Here is a 24,476-nt window from a genome sequence, read left to right as displayed (position 1 = left end):
GAAAGATGGGTGGCATAAAGAGAAGACTAAACCTATTCCTGCAGTTCACCAAGAGGCAGTTGCCCGTGAGCATTATGCAGAGAAGAAACAAAGAGGCAGATTAAAAATTAAAGGTGAGGATTTATATGCAAACGGCGGGCCCTCTCTAGGGCTTTACTCCCAGCAAACAATTGTGGTGCCAGCTCCTACCTCTTCTACGGGCAGCTCCTTCAGCTTGGGCAGGGAGCTGGAGAGCAGTCCCACCAGGAAGGGAGTAGGGCAGCACACGATGTCGATCATGGATGAGGGCAGGACAGGAATGAAGGTGTGCTGCCAGGAGAAGGGGTACAGCAGGGCCACCACGGCGTGCGAGCAGCTCGAGAGGGTGCTGGAGAGAGAGAGGAACAACCACGTTAGAAGAAGTTCTTCTTTGTCCAGAAGACCTGCCACCTGCTGATAAACTTGGCGTGTTAAAATGTAAGTGCCCAAGGGGCTGCCCTTCTATCACTTCTGACTTCAGATGGCCTCGGTCCCCTTCCAGTCCCTACCACTTCTGTACTGAGCACTCTGGTGGTTCCTCCCCTGCTTGCACCCAGGTGGCTTGAAACTAAAGGTAAAAAAATAGAAATCAAATTGTTTCATCACAGTAGACAGGAGACGCTTGGATATAGAAGATGAAGTTTAATCTTCCCAACAGCACTCGGTATCAGCCACTTTGATGTGATACTTCAAACCCAAAAGCAACTTCAGTTCTTCGCTGTTACGACCACGTCAGTAGTAAAAAAACATAATACTGATGTTCTTATCTTGAGCACTAATGCATAAGCAAGGGAAAATGAAAAATAAAATAAAATTGAAAAAAAATATTCCAAAGAAAAACTCTACTAAATCAGGTGTTAAAAACAACAACAATCAATACTTAGTCCAAAGGAAATGCAGTAAAAGCAACACGTTTTTTCAGTTTGTCTACTTTTTGACAACAGCATATTTTTATTATAATACATTTTAATGGGCTTATTGACCAACTCTAGTGATAAAGATATTAACCCTGCTCAGTAGAATACTCTAAAATATATGTTGTTATCCCCTAAACATTAAGGCTTGATATCATTTGTGGAAAATGTCTTGCATACATTGTCCTTCCATCTACTGAATCTGATTTCCTTTTACAGTCACATGGTCTCCAAATGTTAAAAATAAAGGAGTATCATTACCAAGTTAGTTTTAGCATCAGGGGAATAAAGGCAGCCTCTCCATTTAAGAGCTTTGATTTTGGACTGACTGACGCCATCTGCTTCTCACAGGATGAGGATGACAGAAGTTTGGATTTTTCCCCAGCCTAGCATGACTGAGCTAATTTTCTCACAGCACAAACTTCTGCTGTGCTTAATGTGGCCACAAAGAACTATAAATAACTAATAACTTCAGAGCTGTTACTGCTCGAGAATGCTGGGGAGAAATGCTCATTTCTTTTATGTATGCAAGACATGTTGGAGACTTTAGGTGGCATCAGACCTCCACTGGAATAACCCTCCCGAGCATTTCCAATTGTGGGCCATTCCATGGCCAGGAGAAAGGTATCACCTGTTTGCTCCTGTCAATGATTAATTAACCTTGGAAGTTTGCTGAATGGGAAAAGTGAGAATTAGAGGACAAAGAGAGAAAAGGTTGGGGAAGAAAAAAAAAAAGCTTCTCTATGCAAATAATCTGTTGGGTTGGTTTTACTTGACCTTTCCTTTAAGATCTATCAATCACAGCATGTTTTCATAACATATGTTGCCCAACAGAATTTTCTTGTAAGATGATGCTTTTCTTCAATTTATTTTTTTTTTTTATAGCAGGCAATGGTGCTGCCATTGTCTCATGTTTTGGTCTCAAGTGCCTACCATAGTAAGCACAGTGGTGTGTTTCAGCAGAGCTGTGGAGCATGGTACAGCCTCCCAGCGCTTTCTCAAGCTCACTCCAATGACTCTGTGGCATTTTAAACTCCCACAAATTCACTCATCTTAGCTGAGCGACTAAAAAAAGGAGCCCCGGTAAGCTAAAAGCGGGAAAACAAAACATTCTTCTGATATTCAGTTAGTATTTTTTTTTTCCTTTCTATAGAATGCCCTTTTGTAACTCCTTGTTTTACACGCGGCGCTGTGACGTAAATCAGCATCCTCTTGTGCGTGCGATTCCCACGCTAGGGGAGGCTTGGGGCTGTGGCCCAGGACACTGGATTCTCTTCCAGAGCTTTTTTGGGAGCTGACTGGGCCAAGGCAGCAGCTGAAGGCAGCAAAGCCACCGTCGGGGGGAGGATGTCCTGCAGCAGCCCCCTGCTCTGCTCTGCCAGCGTCCCCCTTGGCAGCCCCTCTGCCTGTGCACACAGCGTTTCCAAATTCAGCCTCGGAAAATCTTTCCTTGTGAGACACCTCAAGCTGACTCCTCTGTAACTTTTGCTCCAAACTTTCAGTCCCCAGAATCGCCCCCTGCCCTCCCTCCCAGGAGGACACTGCTCACACAGAGGGGGTCCCCCATGCTGTCACCAAACTCCTGCTTGGACAAAGCCCCTGTGTCTCTTCCCTGGCTGAAAGATTCATATTTAGAAAGGATACGCATCTTTCACTTCAGTCTGAGGATTATACATTCCTTAAGGTAAAATTCAGAGATGGTGGATGTCAGGCAACCCCCGCTTTAAATCTCTAAAATACGGTTCAGATCCTTTTAAAAGGTTATTATTCATGAGAAGGTTATTATTCATTGAAAAAGAAAAAAAAAACCCTATCCTGGGAAACAAAGTCCACTCCAGTTTTTCCTTTCAAGATGCACAACCCACACATTGTCCCACTGTTCTTGTTTATGAAAAGCAAGAAGTAAGGGCAGATTGTTGTCCCAAAGTCATCGTGATCAAGATGATTTATTTTCTTTAAGGTGTGTGAAGCGCACAAAGTAAAGCAACGGAACAGTCAAAGAAATGAAGATCTTCAAAATACTTTCACTTTTAATAGTCTAGGGCAGTTTTGATAATTCAGAGAGCTGGTTTTGAGGCTGTCCCATATGCACGTGTAACTGTACACGTGGAGTAAGTCTACCATCAGTAATTCACTCTGAAATGGTGACTGTGTTTGCAAGTTTTGTGGGATAAGGGAATTTTCTTCCATACAGATACTTATAGCTATTCTCTAGCCATACTACACAGCCTACACCACCAAACCCATCCCATTAGCTTGTACTCATGCCATTAATTTGCCCTCTGCTAAAGCAAAATGAGTGCACAATTTCAGAAAAACACCCAGTTTCCATTCACTTCAAACACAGGCAATCCACCACTTCTCCTTCCATTTTTTTTCCGTGGTTATCAACTTGCTAAAAATTATTTGGAATTTGCCCAAGTTTTGGTTCTTCCTGTGCCTTTTATTCACTAGATTAAAAGAACCTTCAGTGTTTGATCTCGTCCCCATGAAAGTATCAATATGAGATAATATAGTCTCATTGAGACATTCTTGATCACAATTTCTCTTGAAGAAGAGATACTATTTTTTTAACATGTTACAGATAAAAGACAACAATGCTTCTTTCCTGCTCAAAGTTATTTATCTTCCTTTGGGCTATTTTGTTATCCAAATCATTTTCTTATGACAACACAGAAACTTTTCCTTGTTGTGTACTTGGCCGTGGAGACGCAAGGCCAAGACACAGGAATTTCATTGGGCTATTTTGTTATCCAAATCATTTTCTCATGACAGCACATAGAAACTTCTCCTTGTTGTGTACTTGGCTGTGGAGATGCAAGGCCAAGACACAGGAATTTCGGGCGTTACTGTGACTCAGCTGAATTTTGGGGACTGCTTGTGAACGTGGTTTAGGCCCACGTCAAAAGCAAATTAACGTGACTTACCAAGAACATTCACTGTCTTTTAGATAGGAGGCTGTCTGCTATCAATTTCTGGTTTGATCAACCAACAAATAACCCCAAGTCTAGGTTATTAATATCTAATCACAGCACAATTACCATATTCTGAGAAACACATGTGGCTGTTGGACAGTGAATGGACACAGCCCCGGCTGCGGGGAGCGCTGCCCATGGGGATGGTAGCACAGGATGTGTCTGTTTCAGAGGACCATGGCTCATTGAGTACTGCAAGTCACCAACTCTCACAAAATGTTAAAAGTCACATTCGTTACACACACTGAGCACATTGGAAATACTCTGCCACTTTACTCTGCTCTGGTGAGACCTCACCTGGAGTATTGTGTGCAGGGCCGGAGCCCTCAATAGAAGAAGGACATGGACCTGATGGAGAGGGTCCAGAGGAGGGCCACGAGGATGATCAGGGGGATGGAGCACCTCTGCTACGAGGACAGGCTGAGGGAGCTGGGGTTGTTCAGCCTGGAGAAGAAGAGGCTCCGGGGAGACCTCATAGCAGCCTTCCAGTACCTGAAGGGAGCCTACAGGAAGGCTGGGGAGAGCCTGTTTAGAAAGGCCTGCAGTGACAGGACGAGGGGAAATGGCTTCAAGGTGGAGGGGAACAGATTTAGACTGGAGATGAGGAGAGGGTTCTTCACTGTGAGGGTGGTGGAGCACTGGAACAGGTTGCCCAGGGAGGTGGTTGAGGCCCCATCCCCGGAAATATTCAAGGAGAGGCTCGACGAGGCCCTGGGCAACCTGGTCTAGTTGGGGGTGTCCCTGCTGACTGCGGGGGGGTGGGACTAGATGGCCTTTGGAGGTCCCTTCCGGCCTGGGCAATTCTATGATTCTATGATACTTCACAGACACACTGGATAACTCTTTTTTCTCTATACCAATAGCCAAAGTTACATTCCTTCTCACTTCCTCCTCTACCACCTACAATTTCTCACAGACCCCAGGGAGGCTCACACATGGAGCATCTCCTAAGCCAGGACTAAGCCCCTAGCACAGCCACCCAGCTGCTGGCCAGGCTCCCTGATCCTACCTTGCTACTCTCGTGTACCTCCACAGTCATTCCAGCATTTGCACTGAAGGGGAAGATGAGAATATCCCTTCCCCTTCCTCCTTCTCTCTCAAGGGACAGCCGAGCTCACTCAGCCAGGAGAGGAGGGAGGACAACCCCCTACATGTGGGGCAAAGGCAAATAGCAGCTCTGTCACCCCAGGGCTGATGCCAACTCCGTGCTATGCCAATGCTTGGGACCATGCACAGGACTGGGACTGCTCAGAATCTGGTCCCTCTGCTTCCTCAGATGGTGAAATGTAGCCAAAAAATGTAAATTCACAAAGAAGTGTTTCCACTGGGCATGTTTACTACTCAGCCAGGAGAGGAGGGAGGACAACCCCCTACATGTGGGGCAAAGGCAAATAGCAGCTCTGTCACCCCAGGGCTGATGCCAACTCCGTGCTATGCCAATGCTTGGGACCATGCACAGGACTGGGACTGCTCAGAATCTGGTCCCTCTGCTTCCTCAGATGGTGAAATGTAGCCAAAAAATGTAAATTCACAAAGAAGTGTTTCCACTGGGCATGTTTACTTTTTCACTGAATTCCACTGAATTTTTAGAGTTGGAAGGGACCATAGAGATCATCTAGTCCAACTCCCCTGCTGAAGCAGGATTGCCTAGAGCTAGAGCATGTTACTCAGGAGCATCCAGGCGGATCTTGAAAATCTCCAAGGAAGGGGACTCCACACCCTCCCTGGGCAGCCTGTTCCAGGGCTCTGTCACCCTCAGAAGTTTCTCCTCATATTTGAGTGGAACCTCATATGTTCCATGTGCCCGTTGCCCCTTGTCCTCTCACTGGGAACCACAACCTTTTCATGTTTCTCATTTCTCCCTGGTGGTTTAATCGTGTTACTCTGTCCACATTTGCTGATCTCTTTCACCTGCTGTGTTAACACATACGTGCTCCAGCCCACAACGGCTCGGTGACCCAGCTGCCTCCCTGACCCACATCCTCTCCTCCGCTCAGGAGAGCTTCCTCCCACTTGAGGTTGGACTCTGGAGTCTCTGTCCATCCCAGGTGTAATACCTTGACCCAGGTGGGTATTACACACCCACGTGCCTCGTCACAGGCCACAGCAATGCTTTTCTGTGAGAGCACCGGCCCTTGCGCCGTTGATGAGCTGCACAGCACAAACACTTCCCTCCTACACCTTTCAGTGACTCCCCAAATCCTGGATTAACTCCAGCCTCTGACAGAGAGAGAGAAAGAGAGAAATCTGTGACAACTCTGCAAGATTAAACGCTCTGAGGGGATTGCAGAGGACTCTGGAAAAGGCTACAGGGCCAAAGATTCGGCCCATCTCCCCTGCAACGCACACGGACTGCAGAAGCAGAGGGAAGGACAAAGCAGAAGGCTTGAAAAACATCAAGTAAAGAGAAAAAAAAAAAAGTAAAAATTGTAGCAGACTGCTACAGTTTGGGTGGGAGACGGAGTGCATATTGCATTGCTGTGCAGGCAGTAATTTGGGGCAGAACTGTGCTACACCAGATACAGTACACACCTAAGCTCTGAAAAATAAAGGTTTCTCTGCGTGCATAAGAAAAAAATAATAGCAGCACTTTTTTTCAGGTGGATAAGACTAAATAACAGCATCAGGGACAAGATATAAATGAAAAAATACCAGTATTGTAAGTGACAGTTTCCATACTCCAGCTGTCTTGCTGTAATCAGCATTCCTACTTTTAAAGCAAGCCCCTGAGGATCCTCAGGCTGTCAGAAGAGCTGGATGACAACAGGGAGATGTTACCACTTTCTCCCTGCTCCCCAGTGCGGGTGCTCATCTCCAGTAACCCCCCTTGGCCCCCAGGCATGCTGCTTCTGAGGCTGTGTGCCCCTGGAACTCCCCAGATCCATGCCTTGTGCCTCACTCCTGGGGCTGCCGTGCTGTAAGGACACGTTTCATTAACCCAGATACCACCAACTACTCTCCCAATAGGGCAGGGAGGAATAAAATGAGAATTCAAGAAAGTCTGTGGTACAGTGGTGCAGGACATACCCAGTTTTCTAGTCAGTGTAAAACTGTCAGACATGATAGCGTTTCTTCCTATGGAAAATTACTGCCGATTGTTTCTCTGTTACCACTCTAGGACGTTTAAAAGGGAAAATATCTTTAAAATTCCTCTCTTTCAACTCAAACCAAATAAATGATGTGGTTCTGCAGCTTCTTAGCGGGGACAAATTCCCTGTGAACGTTTCAAAATAAAAATCATGTGAGTGCTCGCTGGAGAAGAAGAGAGCGCGGCGGCGGAGCCATCTGACTGCAGGGCCCCGGCCCCGAGCTCAGGAATGTGCAAGGAACAACAGACTCATTCAGGGGCACAGCATCGGATGCAGAGAGGGGCTGGGGGGGAGGCCATGCCAGAAGAAGACTGTAGGAAGCCTACGGGATAACCTTCTCGGCAGGAACAACACGAAGCAATAAATACCTTTGTTCTTGTAAGCCAATACCGAAGCGAAGCTGAAATTGAGATTATTTTTTTTTGAGAAGCGAAGCTGTCACGGTGTCCTGGCTCCAACAGGGGTAAGGTTAATTTTCACAAGGAGCTGGGACAGGACACAGCCAAAACGGGTGACCCAAACTGGCCCAAAGGGTATTAGATTCCATGGGAGTTCGTGCTCAGCCTATAGCTGGGGGAACTGGCCAGGGCAGGGGTAGGAATCCACACCTGGGAGCAGGCTGGGGCTTTTCTGAGTTCTGCCAATACCGAAGCGAAGCTGAAATTGAGATTTTTTTTGGAGAAGCGAAGCTGTCACGGTGTCCTGGCTCCAACAGGGGTAAGGTTAATTTTCACAAGGAGCTGGGACAGGACACAGCCAAAACGGCTGACCCAAACTGGCCCAAAGGGTATTAGATTCCATGGGAGTTCGTGCTCAGCCTATAGCTGGGGGAACTGGCCAGGGCAGGGGTAGGAATCCACACCTGGGAGCAGGCTGGGGCTTTTCTGAGTTCTGGTCACTGAGAGGTGGTACATTCATTGTGTTTTGTATATTTCTGTATCAGTATTATTGTGGTTGTTTTCCTCTCTCCTTCGTTCTGTTAAAATGCCTTTATCTCAAGGCACGAGTTTTGCCTTTTTCTTCAACTTTTTCCCCAGTTCCCCCACTGAGGGGGGAGTGAGCGAGCGACAGTCTTGCCACTGGAGCTATAAACCTCGACACAGGGGTAACATCATCAGTGACACAGGGGTAACATCATCAGCCCTGATCAGGGATGAAAGACCACCTCCGTGTGTTCACGTCTGCAGGATAGGGGCCTGCAATTCAAAATTTAACTCGTTTTCACTGAAGTTTTAAACTTGTGTGTCTGCCTCTGGATAGCTATTTTGCTTTCCAATTTCAGGTGAAATTATATAGAATCATATAGTAATTCAGGTGTGAAGAGGCCTCAGCGGATCCAGCCCCCTTCCTTGGCATCACATCAGTTTGCTTCCAATGCCAGATTTAAAAAAAATGTGTTATTTGGTTACATAAAAAATATTTGCTGCCCTTTTCTGTGAAAGGGTGGCATGTTCTAGGGACCAGTACTTGAAGGCTGGCAGGAGGGAGTGTCCGGTGTGCCAAGGACTTCTACCAGTAATGTCTAAACTCACTCTGATTTGGTTATGTCAGAAACCATCTTAAAATAGTATTTTTGTGCGCACTAAAAAGGGAGTTATTTACCTGCTAATTTATTCAGAAGAAATTGTTTGTACTAAGCAACATTTCAAGCACCTTCCTTTCCACTGTAGCCCTGAGCTACACAGACAAAGGGGAAGCTCATCTAGGAGATGAAGATCATCTTCATCCTGCAAGGAACCCTAGGGAAGGGAAGAGAAGGAAAGGAAGGAAAGGAAGGAAAGAGAAGGGAAGGAAGGGAAGAGAAGGGAAGAGAAGGGAAGAGAAGGGAAGAGAAGGGAAGAGAAGGGAAGAGAAGGGAAGAGAAGGGAAGGGAGTGAATTAAATGCAAAGGGTTAAAAATAAGACCTGTGAGGCAGAACTGGGAGGGGAGGAAGAGAAAATAAGCCTGGGCAAGCAGGTGAAAAGGAAACACGAATTGAGGGCAAACAGGCTGGGATGCAAAACTAAAGGACAAGAGAGTGGATGGCTGGGCTGAACGACATAAAGACCAGGGAAAACAATTTGATATGGACACGGATAAATCTCCGTCACACACATGCGGCCAAATTGTTAGACCCCTGTTATATTTACCTGTATGTGAAAGACAGAAGATTATGGTCAAAACAAACACCAGAATCCGTGCTCAGCTTATTACTGTTCAACTCAAATTAATTATAATACAGTAATTTATCAGGACACTATTAGAAAAAGTATTTCTAATGATTACAGAGCAGCAGGAATTTAGAGTCAGTTCATGCCTGCCTGGCTTCACCAATTAAAACAAAGCATGAGGGGGCAGGAAAAATGTTTTCGGCTCTGATTCAGCCAAGTATTTTAGCACAAGTTTCAGCCTTAATTTATTTCCATTGTGCTCAAATACTTTGCTGAAATGAAGCCTTAAAGACTTTTTATTTTAATCAGATTAGCCTACAAGTACTCACAGAAGACATGATAGCCCCTTTGAACTGTGAGTGCCCTGACTGCTGTGGAAAAGAGTGCTGTGGCTGTGAAGTCAGCCTTTCTCATCAGCAAGGCATGTTTCAGCTTCTGAAATTTGAATAATTTTTTTTTACTTTTCTAGAAGCCCTTCAGGGGTAAAGCAAACTACAGAGAATTCTTCAAGCCTTTATAAGGTGGTTTGGAAGTAGAGACTGTAATTTTTAAAGCTATAAAATAATTTTAATTTAATTTTAATATATTAATAATATATGCATTAACTGTTAATAATGTAATTTACTTTTTTTTAATTAAACAATTAGATTTCAACCTCTTGGATTGAAAATTCCCTGCAGCAGAATCACTCTGCAAAGGGCCCACCTCCATGTAAGGGTACGCAGGGAGGAGGACTCTCCTGCTGCTGCTGAGGCACCTCTCCTCACTTGACCTTCAGATAAATCTGTGAAAATGTAGGCAGCTACAGGACGTTTAGGATGGAGTGGTTGCACACATGACTCAGAAGAGGGTTCTGCTTTCTCACCTCCCAAGCCAGGCTTCCCTCACATGACAGCAAAAAGTGGCCCAAAAGTGGGAACCTAACCATGCTTTTGCCACGGGTGAAAGGCAGAGTCAAGTCATGGTGGCTCCCCTGATTTGAATGCTGACACTTTTGCTGCAAATGGCCTTTGTGATATCTCATGGAGTGCAAACAAGACCTCAGCGATAACACTGACAAGAGAGAGGGGCACAGACTGAGGAGGAAACGCATATTTTCCACATCACATCAGCCCAATTATCAGTTACCATCCTTTGCAGAATCTCTTTAACTATGCTTACAACTCATAGAGCACAGCTACTTAACCCTCACGTCCTTCAAATGGTGTTTCTTTTCCCCCCATGAAAACAACCCAAACCCAAACCTTGTTTTGGCAGAAATGAGTCACACTTCAGGTTTTATCTGGTGGTTTCTACAGTGCAGTCTTAGAAAAGCCAAGCTTGTAAAGTTCTCATAAAGGAATCACAACAAGGCCTCACCTGTCTGGGGAGAGCAGTGCTGCAGTTCCTTATCAGCTGGGCACCAGTGATGCAATTAATTTTGGGACAGATTCCAGTGACTACTGAGCGAGTGAGTTACAGAGATCTCACGCACCCATTTCTCTGTGCTACTGATGGTTCCCAGTAGGATGTTTTTTATGATAAACACAGTGGTTAAAACCCAGTTTCTGGACTTGTTTTCTCTGGCTTTAATCCATGGAGCCACGGTTTGCCATGCTGCCATGTCAACAAGTGCAATTCATGGAGAAGACTTTCCCAACAGTTTGTGTCATCATCTGTGTCATAGAATCATAGAACGGTTCGGGTTGGAAGGGACCTCAAAGATCATTGAGTCCCAACCCCCCTGCCATGGGCAGGGACACCTGCCGCTAGAGCAGGTTGCTCAAAGCCACATCAAGCCTGGCCTTGAACACCTCCAGGGATGGGGCATCCCATTCTGGTCCCCCATTTCTGGTCCCTCCTTATCATATTTTACATAAAACTGAGTGGGCTTAATCTATAAGCAATACTTTGACCACATCCCCTTTAGCTCGGCAGCAGCAGCCTCACTGCTATTACCAGAACATGTCCCCAGGACACCAGGCAACGTAGAGAAGAAGGGCTGAGGGTCTGTCATGGTGCTTGCCTATCTTTCCATAGTTCTGCCACGAAAATTTATTCAGAAGCACATGAACAGAAAAGCTTTTCTGTCACCATAAATGTCCCATCATACCAGAACAGAGAACGTCACATAACTTCAGGTGATATTTTGATACACTGGGCACTGTGCTAAGTTACGTGCTAAGAGCAAGCAACTTAAATTTTAGTATTTTCTAAGATGACAACAAAGAGACCAAAGATTTACCCGTGATGCTCCTGGCAGCCCAGGTAGTTATTCAGGAGGGTTGCTGCAGCAATCTACACCCAACTGCAATTTACGGCCTATTTTAAAACCACTGGATTTGTCAGTCTGTTAAAGTAATTCAGATTTTCAATTTTTTATAATGACACAGCATTAGGGGATATTCTCAAAGAAGAAGTGCAGGGTTCCTTTTGACTATAAAGGAAGCTTTCTTCTTGTTGTTTTTTTTTTTTTTTCCATCCAGACAGACTATAAAGGAAGCTTTCTTTTTGTTTTGTTTTGTTTTTTTTTTCCATCCAGACGTTGGAAGACAGAAATTTTGAGAACATTTCCAAAAGCTATCATTACTTTATACAAATTAGTAAATTATTTTACTTCATTAAGAGCTGAGTTTTCAGAATCCAGCTCCCACCTTCCTGTAACGTCTGAGTGACAGTCTGAGGTTCCACAGATAACTTGGAAAGCACAACCCTGGCTCATGGCACAGATAAATGCTGCATCTCGTAGAGCCAAGAGCTGTAGGCCAGAGAATGCACCGTCAGGAGATCTCTCTCCCTGAAAATAGCTTTGAAGAACTTAATTTAAAAGAAAGCAGAGAAAAGTTGATTAAAGGTGAATGTGGTTTTAACAAAGACATAATTTTTGCTCCCGTGCACTTGTACATAACAAAGGCACATGAAAGCCCCTGGAGACAGAGACATGCAAAATGCCCTGCAGAATGAGGATTTGGCTTTTCAAGCAACTGGTGTTCAACCATATTGTCCACAAAGCTCAACAAAATGGGACTTTTGGCAAAATGTCATTGCTTTGGCACATCAGCCACCTGCCCAAGATTTGTCAGGTTGTCACAAAGGTTTGTCCAGTACCTTCCTGCAGGACAGTTTCTTAGCATAAATCCTTTAAAAAATGGGTTCTGGTCCAGGTTGCCCAGCAGAGTGTTAACTACTTGCTCTTTCCACACTGGGACCTTTGCTCCCACCAGTTCTGTTAATGTTCACACTGGTCGTTTCACATTCTTAGCCAGTCATTGCACTACATCTGTAAAGTAGGATGAAAAATTTTTCTAGGTAGTAAGAAAGGAAGAGAGGAACAGCTTCCACCCCCTAATCCTTCTCATTCAAAAGCTGAAGGGAGGGAATTTGTCTAAATCCCCTTGCGGGGAGCTAAAGGCTGAGTTAGGAAAACATTGCAACTTACTGACATATGGTTATTATGCCCATTAGCAGTGGTCGTCTTCTTATCCCATTCCCTTTCACGGGGAAGGGGAAAGGAGAGAGAATTTTGTTGCACAAATCACAAGGGGAAAAAATTATATTTTCCCACTGTAGAGCGTTGGCCAAAGCCTGAAGTAACACGAATAAATACCACTGGACAGGAGGGCAGAAGGAAAGGAGGAAAAGGAAAACCATACAAGCTCTACCACAGCTTTTCTCTGTGACTACAGAATCTTAAACAAGCCAGAGACTTGAAAGTTCATTTTGTTTCTTGGTCTGTCTTTTCTGCCTGACACACATTTTCTGACTGTCCACGTATAGCTCCTCTGTCGGCATCAGCCATCGCACAATCTGAGTCCCAGAAAAATGTAAACAAAGTGGTACAAAATGTAAATATCTCTTGAGAGAGGAGAATAAAGTGCAAAATATCTTTCAAAAATCTCGAGAGACAACTCTGCTAATTACCCCAAACCACCAATTTCACATCACATTGAATACCTTATGTTATAGAAGGTTTAAGGTTTTTTTAAAGTATCTATGTTTCTACGGAGTGATGCTTCATAGAGCAAGCAGAGTGAGATAAACCAAAGGCCCACAATGCAGGGTAGGTAACAGAGACTCAGACAACCACTATAGGATGCTTCTTTTATAAAAAACAAAGGGAGCTGCAAGCTGTTGTCCCTTCAGTAAAGCAGGGGTGGTCTGCAGGTTCCAAATCACTCCTTAGTGGGGGCTGATCCAGCTCTCACTGGACAAAATGGAAACTCTCTGGTTACTTCCATGAGAAATGGATGTTTTTGCTGTAGAATAAATTCTGTCTACTAGGCATGATACATATTGGATAATTATACAAGGGCTCATTCCTTCCACTGCAGAAATTAGTGGAAGAAATTCTCTAGCTTCTGTTCAGCATGTCAGACCAGACAAGCATAATAATCCTGACTGTATTAAGAAAGCAATTCAAGATCTTTGTATAAAAAAAATACCAGAAGAAATGTCAGCCATCCATATTTCTCCTGGGTTTAGACAGAAGATTTGGGAGCTATTACACATTCCACAAGTACAGTAGCTTGCGTCTCTAAACATCTCCTTCTTCAATGCAGAGCTGATAACTAAAAATAGTTTTCCCTAAGACAAAAAAATAGCTATAGAGCTCAATATAGGGCTGTGCCAGATGTGTCTCCTATAGCCTGTGCTCAGAAATGGTACAGTTAGAGACTAGCAACAGTGAATTCTTCCTTACAACCTGGTTTCTGGCACGTGTTTGTCACCAAATTTCTCTCACCTTTTTTTTATGGAGGTTCTTGTGACAAAAGAAATCTTTGTTACTGGCCAAAGCTCACTGTCTGTTTACAGAGCACACTTTCTCTCTTTGTCCTAAACACACGCATTTTTACCTTTTAAACTGCAGGTTGGCAGATTTTACAGGTGTTACAATATGGCAGACTACTGGAAAGGAGCATTCCCAGGCAGCAGGTGGTCCTGGTCAGGCCTGTCATCGCTGTGATTAGTTTGTACGAATGATATCCTACTTTTTCTAACAAAAAATAAACAATAAGGAAATAGGAAATGAGCTTTCTCTTCAGTAATCTGCCCAAAAGTTTAGCTACTTTTTCTTTTCCGCTTAACCTTGTTACAGGGCTGAGGAACAGTTTACTCTTACTACTAAACCATTTCCACTGATCTCCTGTTTAAATTTGCGTATTTAACTTGAGCTAACAGGCGTAACACGGGCAGCCCCAGGTTGTCTCTGTCCATGAGATTAGGGAAATGCCATTGTTTGCTCAGAAAGCCTTTGCCCTTGAACACAAGCTCCCCTTTTGCTCCACAAAGTTAACAGAGACATGCCTGTGGGATGACTTCCCCCACTATTTACATTTTTATGCTTCTGTCCTGCATTAGTCAGTGTTTCTGTCTGGAGCCCATAACCTTTGGTCAGGTCTGGGATCTGCCTCGACTTTTCACAGTTGTGCTAGAAGACATATTCCTCCTGGCAGTCCAAAATACTTTGGGGAGGGGTAGGGAGGTTTTTTGTCCTTAACAGGATAAAAGTTTTTTGTCCTTAACAGGATGAAGTCTTCCCACCTCATAGGTTCTGCTTGCAACAGGCTTGGCTTCATGGGGTGACCACTGCAGAGGAGGGTTTCAGGGGTCCTGCAGAACACCAAGTGAAGGACTGCTGGTCCATGTTGGCAGAGAGACAGAGAAAAATGGTGGGGAAAAACTCTCCTTGGGAAGATGAAGTCACCTGGGGCTATCCCTAAGGGAGGAAGACACTGATTTGCAGGAGCTTTAGCTGAGCTGAAGTTCACTGTCCTCCAGCACTGCCTCAGCCTCATTCCCTCAGAGCTCCCTCACACATGAGTAAAAACTCATGGGTTTATTCATTAATTTACAGTAACTCATGAGCTACTGTAAATTCAGCTGGCTCACACCTAGGGATGGTGCATGACAGGCACCTTCCTGTGGCAACAGCACCCTGAAGTGTGCCCATCCCAATGCTCCTGCCCACCTCAGCCCCAGACAGGAGCTCCTGGTGTGACCTGGCCAAGGGACCCACCTGGTTTGGAGAAACTCTGCAAAATGAGTAGCTCCTACTGCGACAGGGCCAGCACAGGCTCCTGGGTGAGGGAGAGCGTGACGTAGGACATTGGGCAGGAGCAAACAAGGGGAGCAGGAGGGAGGACTTCCTGAGCTGGCACTGCCACTTAAAGAAACACCCGGCCCACCTTCACCTTGGGGTACATTTCCAAGCTTGTCTAGATGGTTTAGGAGCATAAAACACATTGCTGTCAACAGAGATTATTTTCTTTGAGGCCCATGCTCCTGCTTCACCGAGAAGTAGCTGAAATATCTCATATAAAAACAAAATTCTCAACAATGAAAAGTTATTTTGTCTTTTACAAGAGCAGGGACGCTGTAGAAGCCTTTCACAGCCCCTAAAGCTTCAGAATGGCCACTGAAAGGACTATCTAAGATTTAGGCTCACAGCAAAAGACAATCCTCATCCAAACATTCCCACTGACTCCAGCTGGCATTCAACTGGACTCGCACGTAAAATGGAAACAAAATATGCTCAGAGTCCTTCACAATATACTGAATTACAAGAGTGTTTTTTGTTTATAAAAAAATGCAGCTGTAACAAAGGGACACTGAGGTGCCCAAGGCCTTCCTTCCCCCCTCTCCAAACATTCAGGGGAAAAGGCAAAGAGCCTGTTCTCACAGGCATGGATACATCACCTCCTCAGCAAACATGCTCACAAATTTGTTTCTCCAGCATAAAACTAAAACAAGCAGAGCAATATTTTTCTTCCAATGTTTGCTTTCTATTTATTTTCTGTTGCTACCTTTGGGCCTGCAGCAACACCAACGTTCCTCGAGCCCCAGAACCCTCTGATTTTGCATCTGCTGCCCAGCCTTTCAAACCCCAGAGGACTGCAGCAGAGCAGCTCTCCCTTTGCAGATGGCAGTCATGGGATTGTTGCAGTTTTGGGGTGAACAGGCAGAAGGCTGGGAATGTAAACAGGGGCTCCCAGCTGGGAAAGGGATTGGAACTGGGATGGGACATACCATCTCTGTTGTTCCTTCAGCAGATATTTAAGGAATTGGAGCTTTAATTCACCTCTTTCTGAGTTGTTATTATTATTATTTGGAGTTTCTCTACTCTTAGCTTTATTTCTCTGTTGTCTTCTTGACTGTTCATGGAAAGCAAAATACTGAAAGGTCACTGGCAGATTCAAATTCATTTTTGAAGATAAGCAAATAGTCACAGGGATTTATTCCTTCAATTTCAAGCTGGAAAATAACTTCTTGGAAAAAAAACCCCAAACCTACCTGCACATATCTAACCAAGGCAACCTGACAGTCCTGTCATTCAGAACTTTACTACTGTTTCCTCATTGCTGGTAGCATCACTTTCTGTGTTGAAAAATGGCAACTTCTTCTGCGCAAAGATCAAGGACTATAAATTTTCACATTCTGGGCGCTATAAGAACCATAAATAACAATTTATTGAATGAATCTCACTTCACTAGGCGTGACTTTCCCAAACTTGTATAATGTGTGAAATAATTTGTTGCTTGGAGACCTGTTAAAACAGGCAGCCACAAAAGCCCATTGCATCTTATTGTTTGAAGCCTAAACCTCAACATCATTTATTTCTAAGCTATTTTTTGGGTACACGCAGAAATCAAACCCTTGTAAAATCTTTTTAATTTCCTGCTCTCGTTCTTTGGGCCCACAGACTGGACCTGTAGGATATTTCACTTTTTTTTTTTTTTTTTCCACATTAGTGGTAAACTTCTTCAGTTTCAGCTGTGATGCCCATAAACAAAATTCACATCAGACAAGGCAAAAATTCCAAGACAGACAGTTATTAGCTCAAAGCCAGAGTGTTTCATTTTAGACTTCATCCCCGTTTAAACCATGAAAACCTGAGTAAGGATTGAAATTAAATCCACTGTCACTTTCTCCAGGCCTCTGTCAAAGGACTCATTATTAGTTTCTATTTTATGGTACCTCCTAGATCCCCATGCTGAGAGCAGCCACGCTGTCTCAAGGAGAGCTGCGTGCATACACACAGCAAGAAGCAGCCTCTGTCCTGCAGCACTTAGGATCCCAGACAGACCAGATAAAAGATAAGAAAGAGGAGCTGCATTTTCAGCATGTGTCACACAGCAGGTCAGAGGGTTCAGAGGAGAGCTCAGGATTCACAAGTCTTACTCCAAGGCCTTATCTACCGCATCAGATTTTGTCATACTCTTTTTAAACAAAACAAAATGTATGTATATAATAAAGGGTACATGCGAATATAAAAAAGTATATGAATAGAAACCTTTTTGTAAGAAAGGTTCTGTCCCTTCTCACAGGAGCAACCACAAAACCTCACAAGCCTCTTGGATCCATCTGAATCCTTCCTCCTCTCAAAGTACATGCTAACAGTCCCCAGCTGAATGGCTGGTCTCACTGAAGAAACAACCTTTCACTGGAGAACAGTTTTTGAAGGAGAGCGCAATGTTTGGATAGGTGTTTGCCAAAAGGTATCTTTATCATTTCTGGTTCCTGTTGGTCATAGTCATAGAGTCATAGAGTTGCCCAGGCCGGAAGGGACCTCCAAAGGTCATCTAGTCCGACCTCCCCGCAGTCAGCAGGGACACCCCCAACTAGACCAGGTCCTGGTACCCTATTTCTGTTTGCCAAAAGGGAGAGCAGAGCCTGTAAGCAGGAGTCTTTATCCTCTGCTCTGAGGACTAGGCAGCTACCAGGAGAAAGGCCTGAACTGTTAGCTTCCAGTCAGGCTGGCAATGTGTATAAAACCTTGGTTACCTCATGAAGTCCTGGGTTACCATGAGCCCTCAGCATCAGCAACATGACCCTTTTTCTAAGCCAAGCTGCCTTAAGCCTGTCAAAAGTAGGTTTAATTGCTTCTTCTTTGCTCTGAACAGTGCCCAGAAGCAAGCCATTCTCACAACACACTGCCCGTAGTCAACGGATGAAGGCATGGGGTGCTTTGCCAAACCAGGATAACATCACAAAGGTGTAACTCAGAACTCCAGCAACAGCTGGTAGCAGCAACAAAGGTGTAACTCAGAACTCCAGCAACAGTTGGTAGCAGCACAGCACAGCCCAATAGGACATTTTCTATGTACTATTTCTGTGATCTTCCACTCAAACCATTGTGCCATTTGAAGGGACACGGACCTGTGCCGTTCTGAGTTACAGTCAGACTTGTGGGTGCCACTAATTCTGCTAAATGAACAGTGAAATAGAAACAGACAGAATGATGTCATTAAGCACGCTGTAGAAAAAGTGTCAGAAGGAGCATGCCAACATTATTTTCAAAAGCCACCTGCCCCAATATTCATAGTGTGACTCACGTATCTACTAAAGTACTGCAGAAACCCTGGACCAGCTACACAATTCTCAACAGGAGTTTATGTGAAATTAAGTCATCCCAAATGGTCATTCAAACTAAGGGTTACTGACAAGGGAAGAGATGAAATAAAATGTTCCTGTTTTTCTAGACAACAAAAAAGACTGCTGAGGAAGTAACTTTATAACCTGAGAAGGGTCTGCAGCTTTAAGGAATTCTCCCCTAAAGGTTGTAAAGCTTTTACTATGCAAAGTATTTTTGCTATTATATACACTGGCGGCCACTAAGTGCAGCTATTATTTCTGGCGGTCATTCAGAGAAGGTCGGGGCTGATAAAGTGTTTAACAGAGTTTGTTTGGGTAGATCCATCTGTGTTTTTAACCACCCATACAGTCTTTTGTATCCTTTTAAATGATGCTGGATGTTTCCGAGTCTAATAAATTACGGTCTCGATTTTTATTTGCCATCTTTTATTATTTATCATGCCACAGTGAAGAACATCTTCTTTAACAATGTCCACACTTTTCTATATGGTTTACACAAGCAGCTAAGAAAGGGATGATTCTTTGCTGCAGGGCAAGGGTGAAGTGTACACACATCCCCCATTTCCTTGGTAAAGCCCATGAGGAGTTGTGAGCTGTTGCTCACACTCCTTAAACCTTGGGGTGAGTTCATGCCTCAGGGGAGCCAAGGAGAGACTGCAATCAAAGAGCAGGGAAGTAAGAGGTATGTTGAAAGGATGTAGCAAGTCCCCCAAGACAGAGCTTTGGAAAGGAAATGTTTTCAGGTCACGTGAGCACCAGGAAAAATATACTAACTAGTTGGGTTGGACCGTAACAGCAGGTTCAGGCTGGATATTAGGAAAAATTTTTTCACTGAAAGGGTTCTCAGGCATTGGAATGGGCTGCCCAGGGAGGTGGTTGAGGCCCCATCCCTGGAGGTGTTCAAAAGACAGGTTGATGTAGTGCTGGGAGGTCTGGTTTAGTGATGATGCTCCTTGTTTGTTGTGTGGGTGTCTGTTTTTGTCAGTCAGGTTGACGGTTGGACAAGATGATCTTTAAGGTCCCTTCCAACCTAGAAGATTCTGTGATTCTGTGATTTTTAACACTCTTAACACTTCCACTGCATGGGTTTGGTAGTGCAGGGTTTTAAACTTAGCCCCATTGTAAATGCTCTGTGCTGCGTGGAGCAAACCAGGTGAACACTCAGCACCCCGTTTCTCTGCCGGGCTCTGCATGGCCACACGGCGAAGCACCTCAGCAACAATCTCTGCTACTGTTTATGAGTACTTTGCTCCAAAACCTGAAGTGCAATATTGCTAGGACTATACTGCTTCAAAATGCTGTGCAGACATTTGCTGACTATGAAGCAGATGACTATTGATATCACCATGTTACAGACAGGAAAGTAAGATAGAACAAGTGGCCCATAGCTAGTGACCGCTAGCGAACGTGTGCCCCACCTGATGCAAACATCTTCCATTGATGTAAAAATTATTTAAACATACAGTGAGAGGATCCTCACACCTGACAACCATTCCAGAGGTTTCATAAAGCTTTTTTTATCCAGAGAGAGCACTGTCCTGAACGTGTAGTTCAGGTCCCTTTGCCACTTACCTGAGCTTATCTGCTACAAAAATCACTCGTCGCTCCAACAGGAGAGAAGCAAAGATCCTGATGATCTGACGAACGCTGAGGCACTTGAAAAGGCATTCAAAGTCCACATGTTCCAGGCGTGAGTCCATGGGCCGCCGCAGCTCAATGACCTGAACACATCCAACAGACATCAGTCAGCATCACTGGTCAGGGCTGACAGCCTCAGGGGTGCTCAGCACCCCAGCCCGGGCCCTCCAGCACTGCTCTGTGCTTGTCTGGTGACAGGACAGAGAATCATAGAATCATTCAGGTTGGAAGAGACCCTTGGGATCATCGAGTCCAACCATCTACCCTACTCTACAAAGTCCTCCCCTACACCATATCCCTCAGTACCCCATCTAAACATCCCTTAAACACAGCCAGGGATGGTGACTCCACCCCCTCCCTGGGCAGCCTGTTCCAATGCCCGACCACTCTCTCTGTGAAAAATTCCTTCCTAATGTTCAATCTAAACCCACCCTGTTGGAGCTTGAAGCCGTTCCCTCTCGTTCTGTCATTAATTACCTGTGAGAAGAGACCAGCACCAACCTCTCTACAGTGTCCTTTCAAGTAGTTGTAGAGAGTGATGAGGTCTCCCCTCAGCCTCCTCTTCCTCACACTAAACAGTCCCAACTCCCTCAGCCGCTCCTCATACGATTTGTTTTCCAGCCCCCTCACCAGCTTCGTTGCCCTCCTCTGCACTCGCTCCAGCACCTCAAGATCTCTCTTGTCTTGAGGTGCCCAAAACTGGACACAACACTCGAGGTGTGGCCTCACCAGTGCTGAGTACAGGGGCACAATCACCTCCCTACTTCTGCTGGTGGAGAACGACACCCAGCCTCTTTTGTAAACCGAGGCTGCAGGCACAGCACTCCAGAGAAATGGTGTATTACACTATTCACTATCAAGTCACTCTTCTTCCCAGAATACAGTTATGAGCATTAAATGTGCTGTCATTTCCAAGGGAAGCATTAATTCTTCCTTCTACACACCCTGTCAGAGATGTAAAGCTTGGCTGAGTCAACAATATGAAGCCAGTAACAAACTGGAAACACTGGAGCTGGAAGCTTACAGGGTTAAAACAGCCATAAAGACAAGGTAATTTGGTTATAAACTCGGCTAGCAATTCAAATTCACATCTAGATAGGAGCCAGGGACTGAACTTGAAGGCTGGGCAAATTTTAAACCAAATTTACTTCATTTTCACTCTTCTGTGATGCATAATTCACAAGATAATGTTTAAAGCCTTTTTTTTTGGTCATAAAAATATATACATATATATACTTAACTGGGGAGTCAGGACAAGGTCTTAGATGGTGACTTGTGACATCCCTTTAAAGTCTAATTTTCAGACTTCATCCATGACCTCAGGCCCTCTCCTTCCTTTTCTCAAATGCCTTTTGCTTGATTTCTTTATTATATCTTCCTTTTACTCTGCAATTGACAGATGTGGAACTTGAAGGTGGAGGACAGAAAAAAGAAGAGGGAAAAATAACACGGAGAAGAGAGTAACAGAGGTAGAAAAATATGAAGTGCAAGACAGCAAATGATGAACTACTGAGGAATTTGAGGAAACAGAAGGGAAAGGGGAAAATTTGGCCAACTTGAAGCTGTGTTGAAATCTCTAAAGACATATTAACAGGAACACATATACATCTCCTTCTTTCCATATGTCCAAAAATCACCATCGCTTTATTGCTTTAGACCACTTTTATGTTTTCATGCACGTGACACCACATTCCAGGACCATACTGTATCGTATTGTTCACTTGAGCAGCCCTTACAAAATCCCTCACAAACACACTGGTTTAAGGATATGATCAGCAGCAAGATCACGGGATGCTGGAAACAAATCCAGTCCCTACCAGTGTACTTGTAATATTGTTTGTGACCAGCAACACCGGACTAAAAAGAAAGTCACTGCTAGAAGAGTATTCGTGTACAGATAAGATTTTTTTGAAGTCTGAAATACAGAAACATTATGGTGTCAGAGGATTATAAACCCATCACTCAGCTGTTGCCTCAAGCAGCAGTAAGAACCCAACTGTGGAGTGATGGTGCACCATGAATACCTTCTCAGGAACCACTGCCTGCCCACCCCTGTCCCACGTTCAGTAAAGGAGCCTGCTTCCACTCCTTAGCATTGGGGTTGCAGGCTCAATCCACGTTTAGGTGCCAAATCATGAGGAGCTGGTTTTACTACAAAGCTTCCAACACTAAAATCTTGCTGCGGGGTAGGATGCGATGCAAGTTACGGCAGCTTTCACAAATGCCATGGATGTTTTCTGTTGCCTTGGCGGCAAAGCTTGCTGCTTCAGTCTGCTCATCACAAAGAAATACACTGTCTACTTCCCAATTAATCATCGTCTTTGTTTAGGCCAGAGGAGCCACAATGGAAGGACAAGATTCTGTTCCTAATCAAGCCAGCGCATTCCATTTAAATAACGAGTTTGTACTAGCATAACAGAGAGCAAAGCTCAGCCAGAAGAGAGTTGTTTGTTTGTTTGGAATTATCTCAATGTTTTTCTCTGGGAGAGTTCAGAAGCTTGAGCAGAGGATAGAGAAGCTGCAGATCTATGGCTCCCAGATACTTTCACATCAAAAAAGCATTATCAGATCTTACCACTGTTATGCCAATCAGCCTTTTAATTTTCCTTTGCTTCTCCAGAAGAAAACACATGTGATTTAAACATGCCTTGCAAGTCACTTATACAAGGAAAGCCTTACATTCCATACCAAGTGACATTACAGGCCCGCTCCACTGAAGTCAGTGGCAATACAGTTGGAGAAAATATGATTCAATGTAAAAATACTAATAGCACTGTAAAACTAACCCTCAAGAGTGTAAAATAAACCTACAGCGATTTTTTTTTTCTGATTTCACTAACTGGGCCAAATTCTATTCCTGTCTGCAGTAATGTATTTTGTCTATATGCTTGCCCACTCGGAGTGGACCTACTGTAGACTTACATAAAGACATGTAGAGAACAGAATTTGAAACAACAAATGGCTAGCAAGCCTCAAGTTACAAAAAACTTTTTAAGCAAGGCACCATTACTACCATTTTCCAGTAAGGCCTTCATTGTATAAAGCTAGGCTTCTAGCTACTTGAGCCAGTAATAAAAGGAAATGAAATCTATTATATGTGTGCACACACACACGCAAAACCTTTCATATGGCATGCTTTTCCAATACAGACTATTTCTTTGAGGGCCAGTTGAAGGATATTTATTGCCAAAAAGAGCCATTTAAATGCTGCTGGTCACTCCTCCTACCAAGGCCAGGACCAGCAGTAATGAGGTTTGCACTAACAACTGGCTGCTGAACTGTTTAAGTACAGTCAGCATGGGTAACTTAGACTTGCTTGTTATCACTATGATAAAGCCCAGCAGCACTGTAGTTCTGATAACTACACCAGCCAGGACATTTGTGGTGTTTGTGATTTTTTCCTTAAACTCAACTTACAAATAAATATAAAATAAGAAATATATAACGATAAATTGGCTTATAACCATCAATGGAAACCACCATTAGACTGGTGCAGCTCCTGCACTGCTCATTCTGAGGGTGTGCCACCTCACATGCCTTGCAGTATCCATATGTCTCCTCTTGTTCTCCTTTTGCTGTTTGATATTGAGTGGTGAGGGGGGGAGGCTTTGACTTTTAATGTTTGCGGTTGCTTTTTACCTCGTTTCCAGCTCCAGGCAGAAAGGTTTTGACTTTGATTGTCTTTCCAGGTGCAGGAAAAGGAGATTCCATCAGACTCCTCATAAATGGATAAACCAAGGCAGCAGATATCCCCCTTCTCCTTTCAACCTCATCCAGGATCTGAACCATTAGTAACACGCAAGAGAGAAAGAGAGAGAACATGTCAGCACCACATACAGTTTTGAAGCATCTTTTGACCCACATGTGCCTAAACACATGGCAGATCTAAGTTTAATTCCCCTCTGCCATGCATTTCTCCACTACCATTAAAGTTACAGGATTCAATCATACTCTAAAAATGATACATTTTCCGGTTACAAAATGGAGCTTCTTTGTGAATGCAGTTAATACAGAGACAAGGAAGAAATAATAAGTCTGGAAAGGAGAAAGAAGACTCAGCATGGCAAAAGGGATCTGTATTGTCAGGATTTTGCCTGAACAACAGGGTGAGCTGAAGGAGAGAAAGAACAAGATGAAACCCATGACCAAAGACCAGGTCAGCATCACATCTCAGTGGTACATCTTGAAATTTGTATTACGGAGAAGCACTTTCTTCTGCCCTGGGCATCTCTTCCATTTCACCTGGGAGGATAGGAAAAAGGCCAGCAAGAAAAGCAATCTTGCCACACTATGATACCAGCAGAGGTCCACCAGGAAAGAGCTCCTGGAAGGGTCCTGGT

General features: G+C 44.2%; 1 protein-coding gene across 4 annotated transcripts in view; it reads right to left on the bottom strand.

Moving 5' to 3' along the window:
- Positions 1-24,476, bottom strand: part of ST5 (suppression of tumorigenicity 5) — a 222,252-nt gene that overhangs the window by 5,882 nt on the left and 191,894 nt on the right. For all 4 annotated transcript variants that reach the window (XM_014954839.1, XM_014954837.1, XM_014954840.1 and 1 more), the window contains 3 exons: positions 23,776-23,916; positions 20,071-20,219; positions 190-367 (listed from right to left, as the gene is read on the bottom strand). In XM_014954839.1, the coding sequence (XP_014810325.1) occupies positions 190-367; positions 20,071-20,219; positions 23,776-23,916 (468 nt within the window). The remainder of the gene's footprint in view (positions 1-189; positions 368-20,070; positions 20,220-23,775; positions 23,917-24,476) is intronic.

The sequence above is a fragment of the Calidris pugnax genome, unplaced genomic scaffold (genome assembly GCF_001431845.1).
Source record: "Calidris pugnax isolate Ruff unplaced genomic scaffold, ASM143184v1 scaffold186, whole genome shotgun sequence".
NCBI lineage: Eukaryota > Metazoa > Chordata > Aves > Charadriiformes > Scolopacidae > Calidris > Calidris pugnax.
The sequence above is the reverse complement of the archived record's forward strand: the minus strand, read 5'-3'. Positions and strand labels throughout refer to the sequence as shown.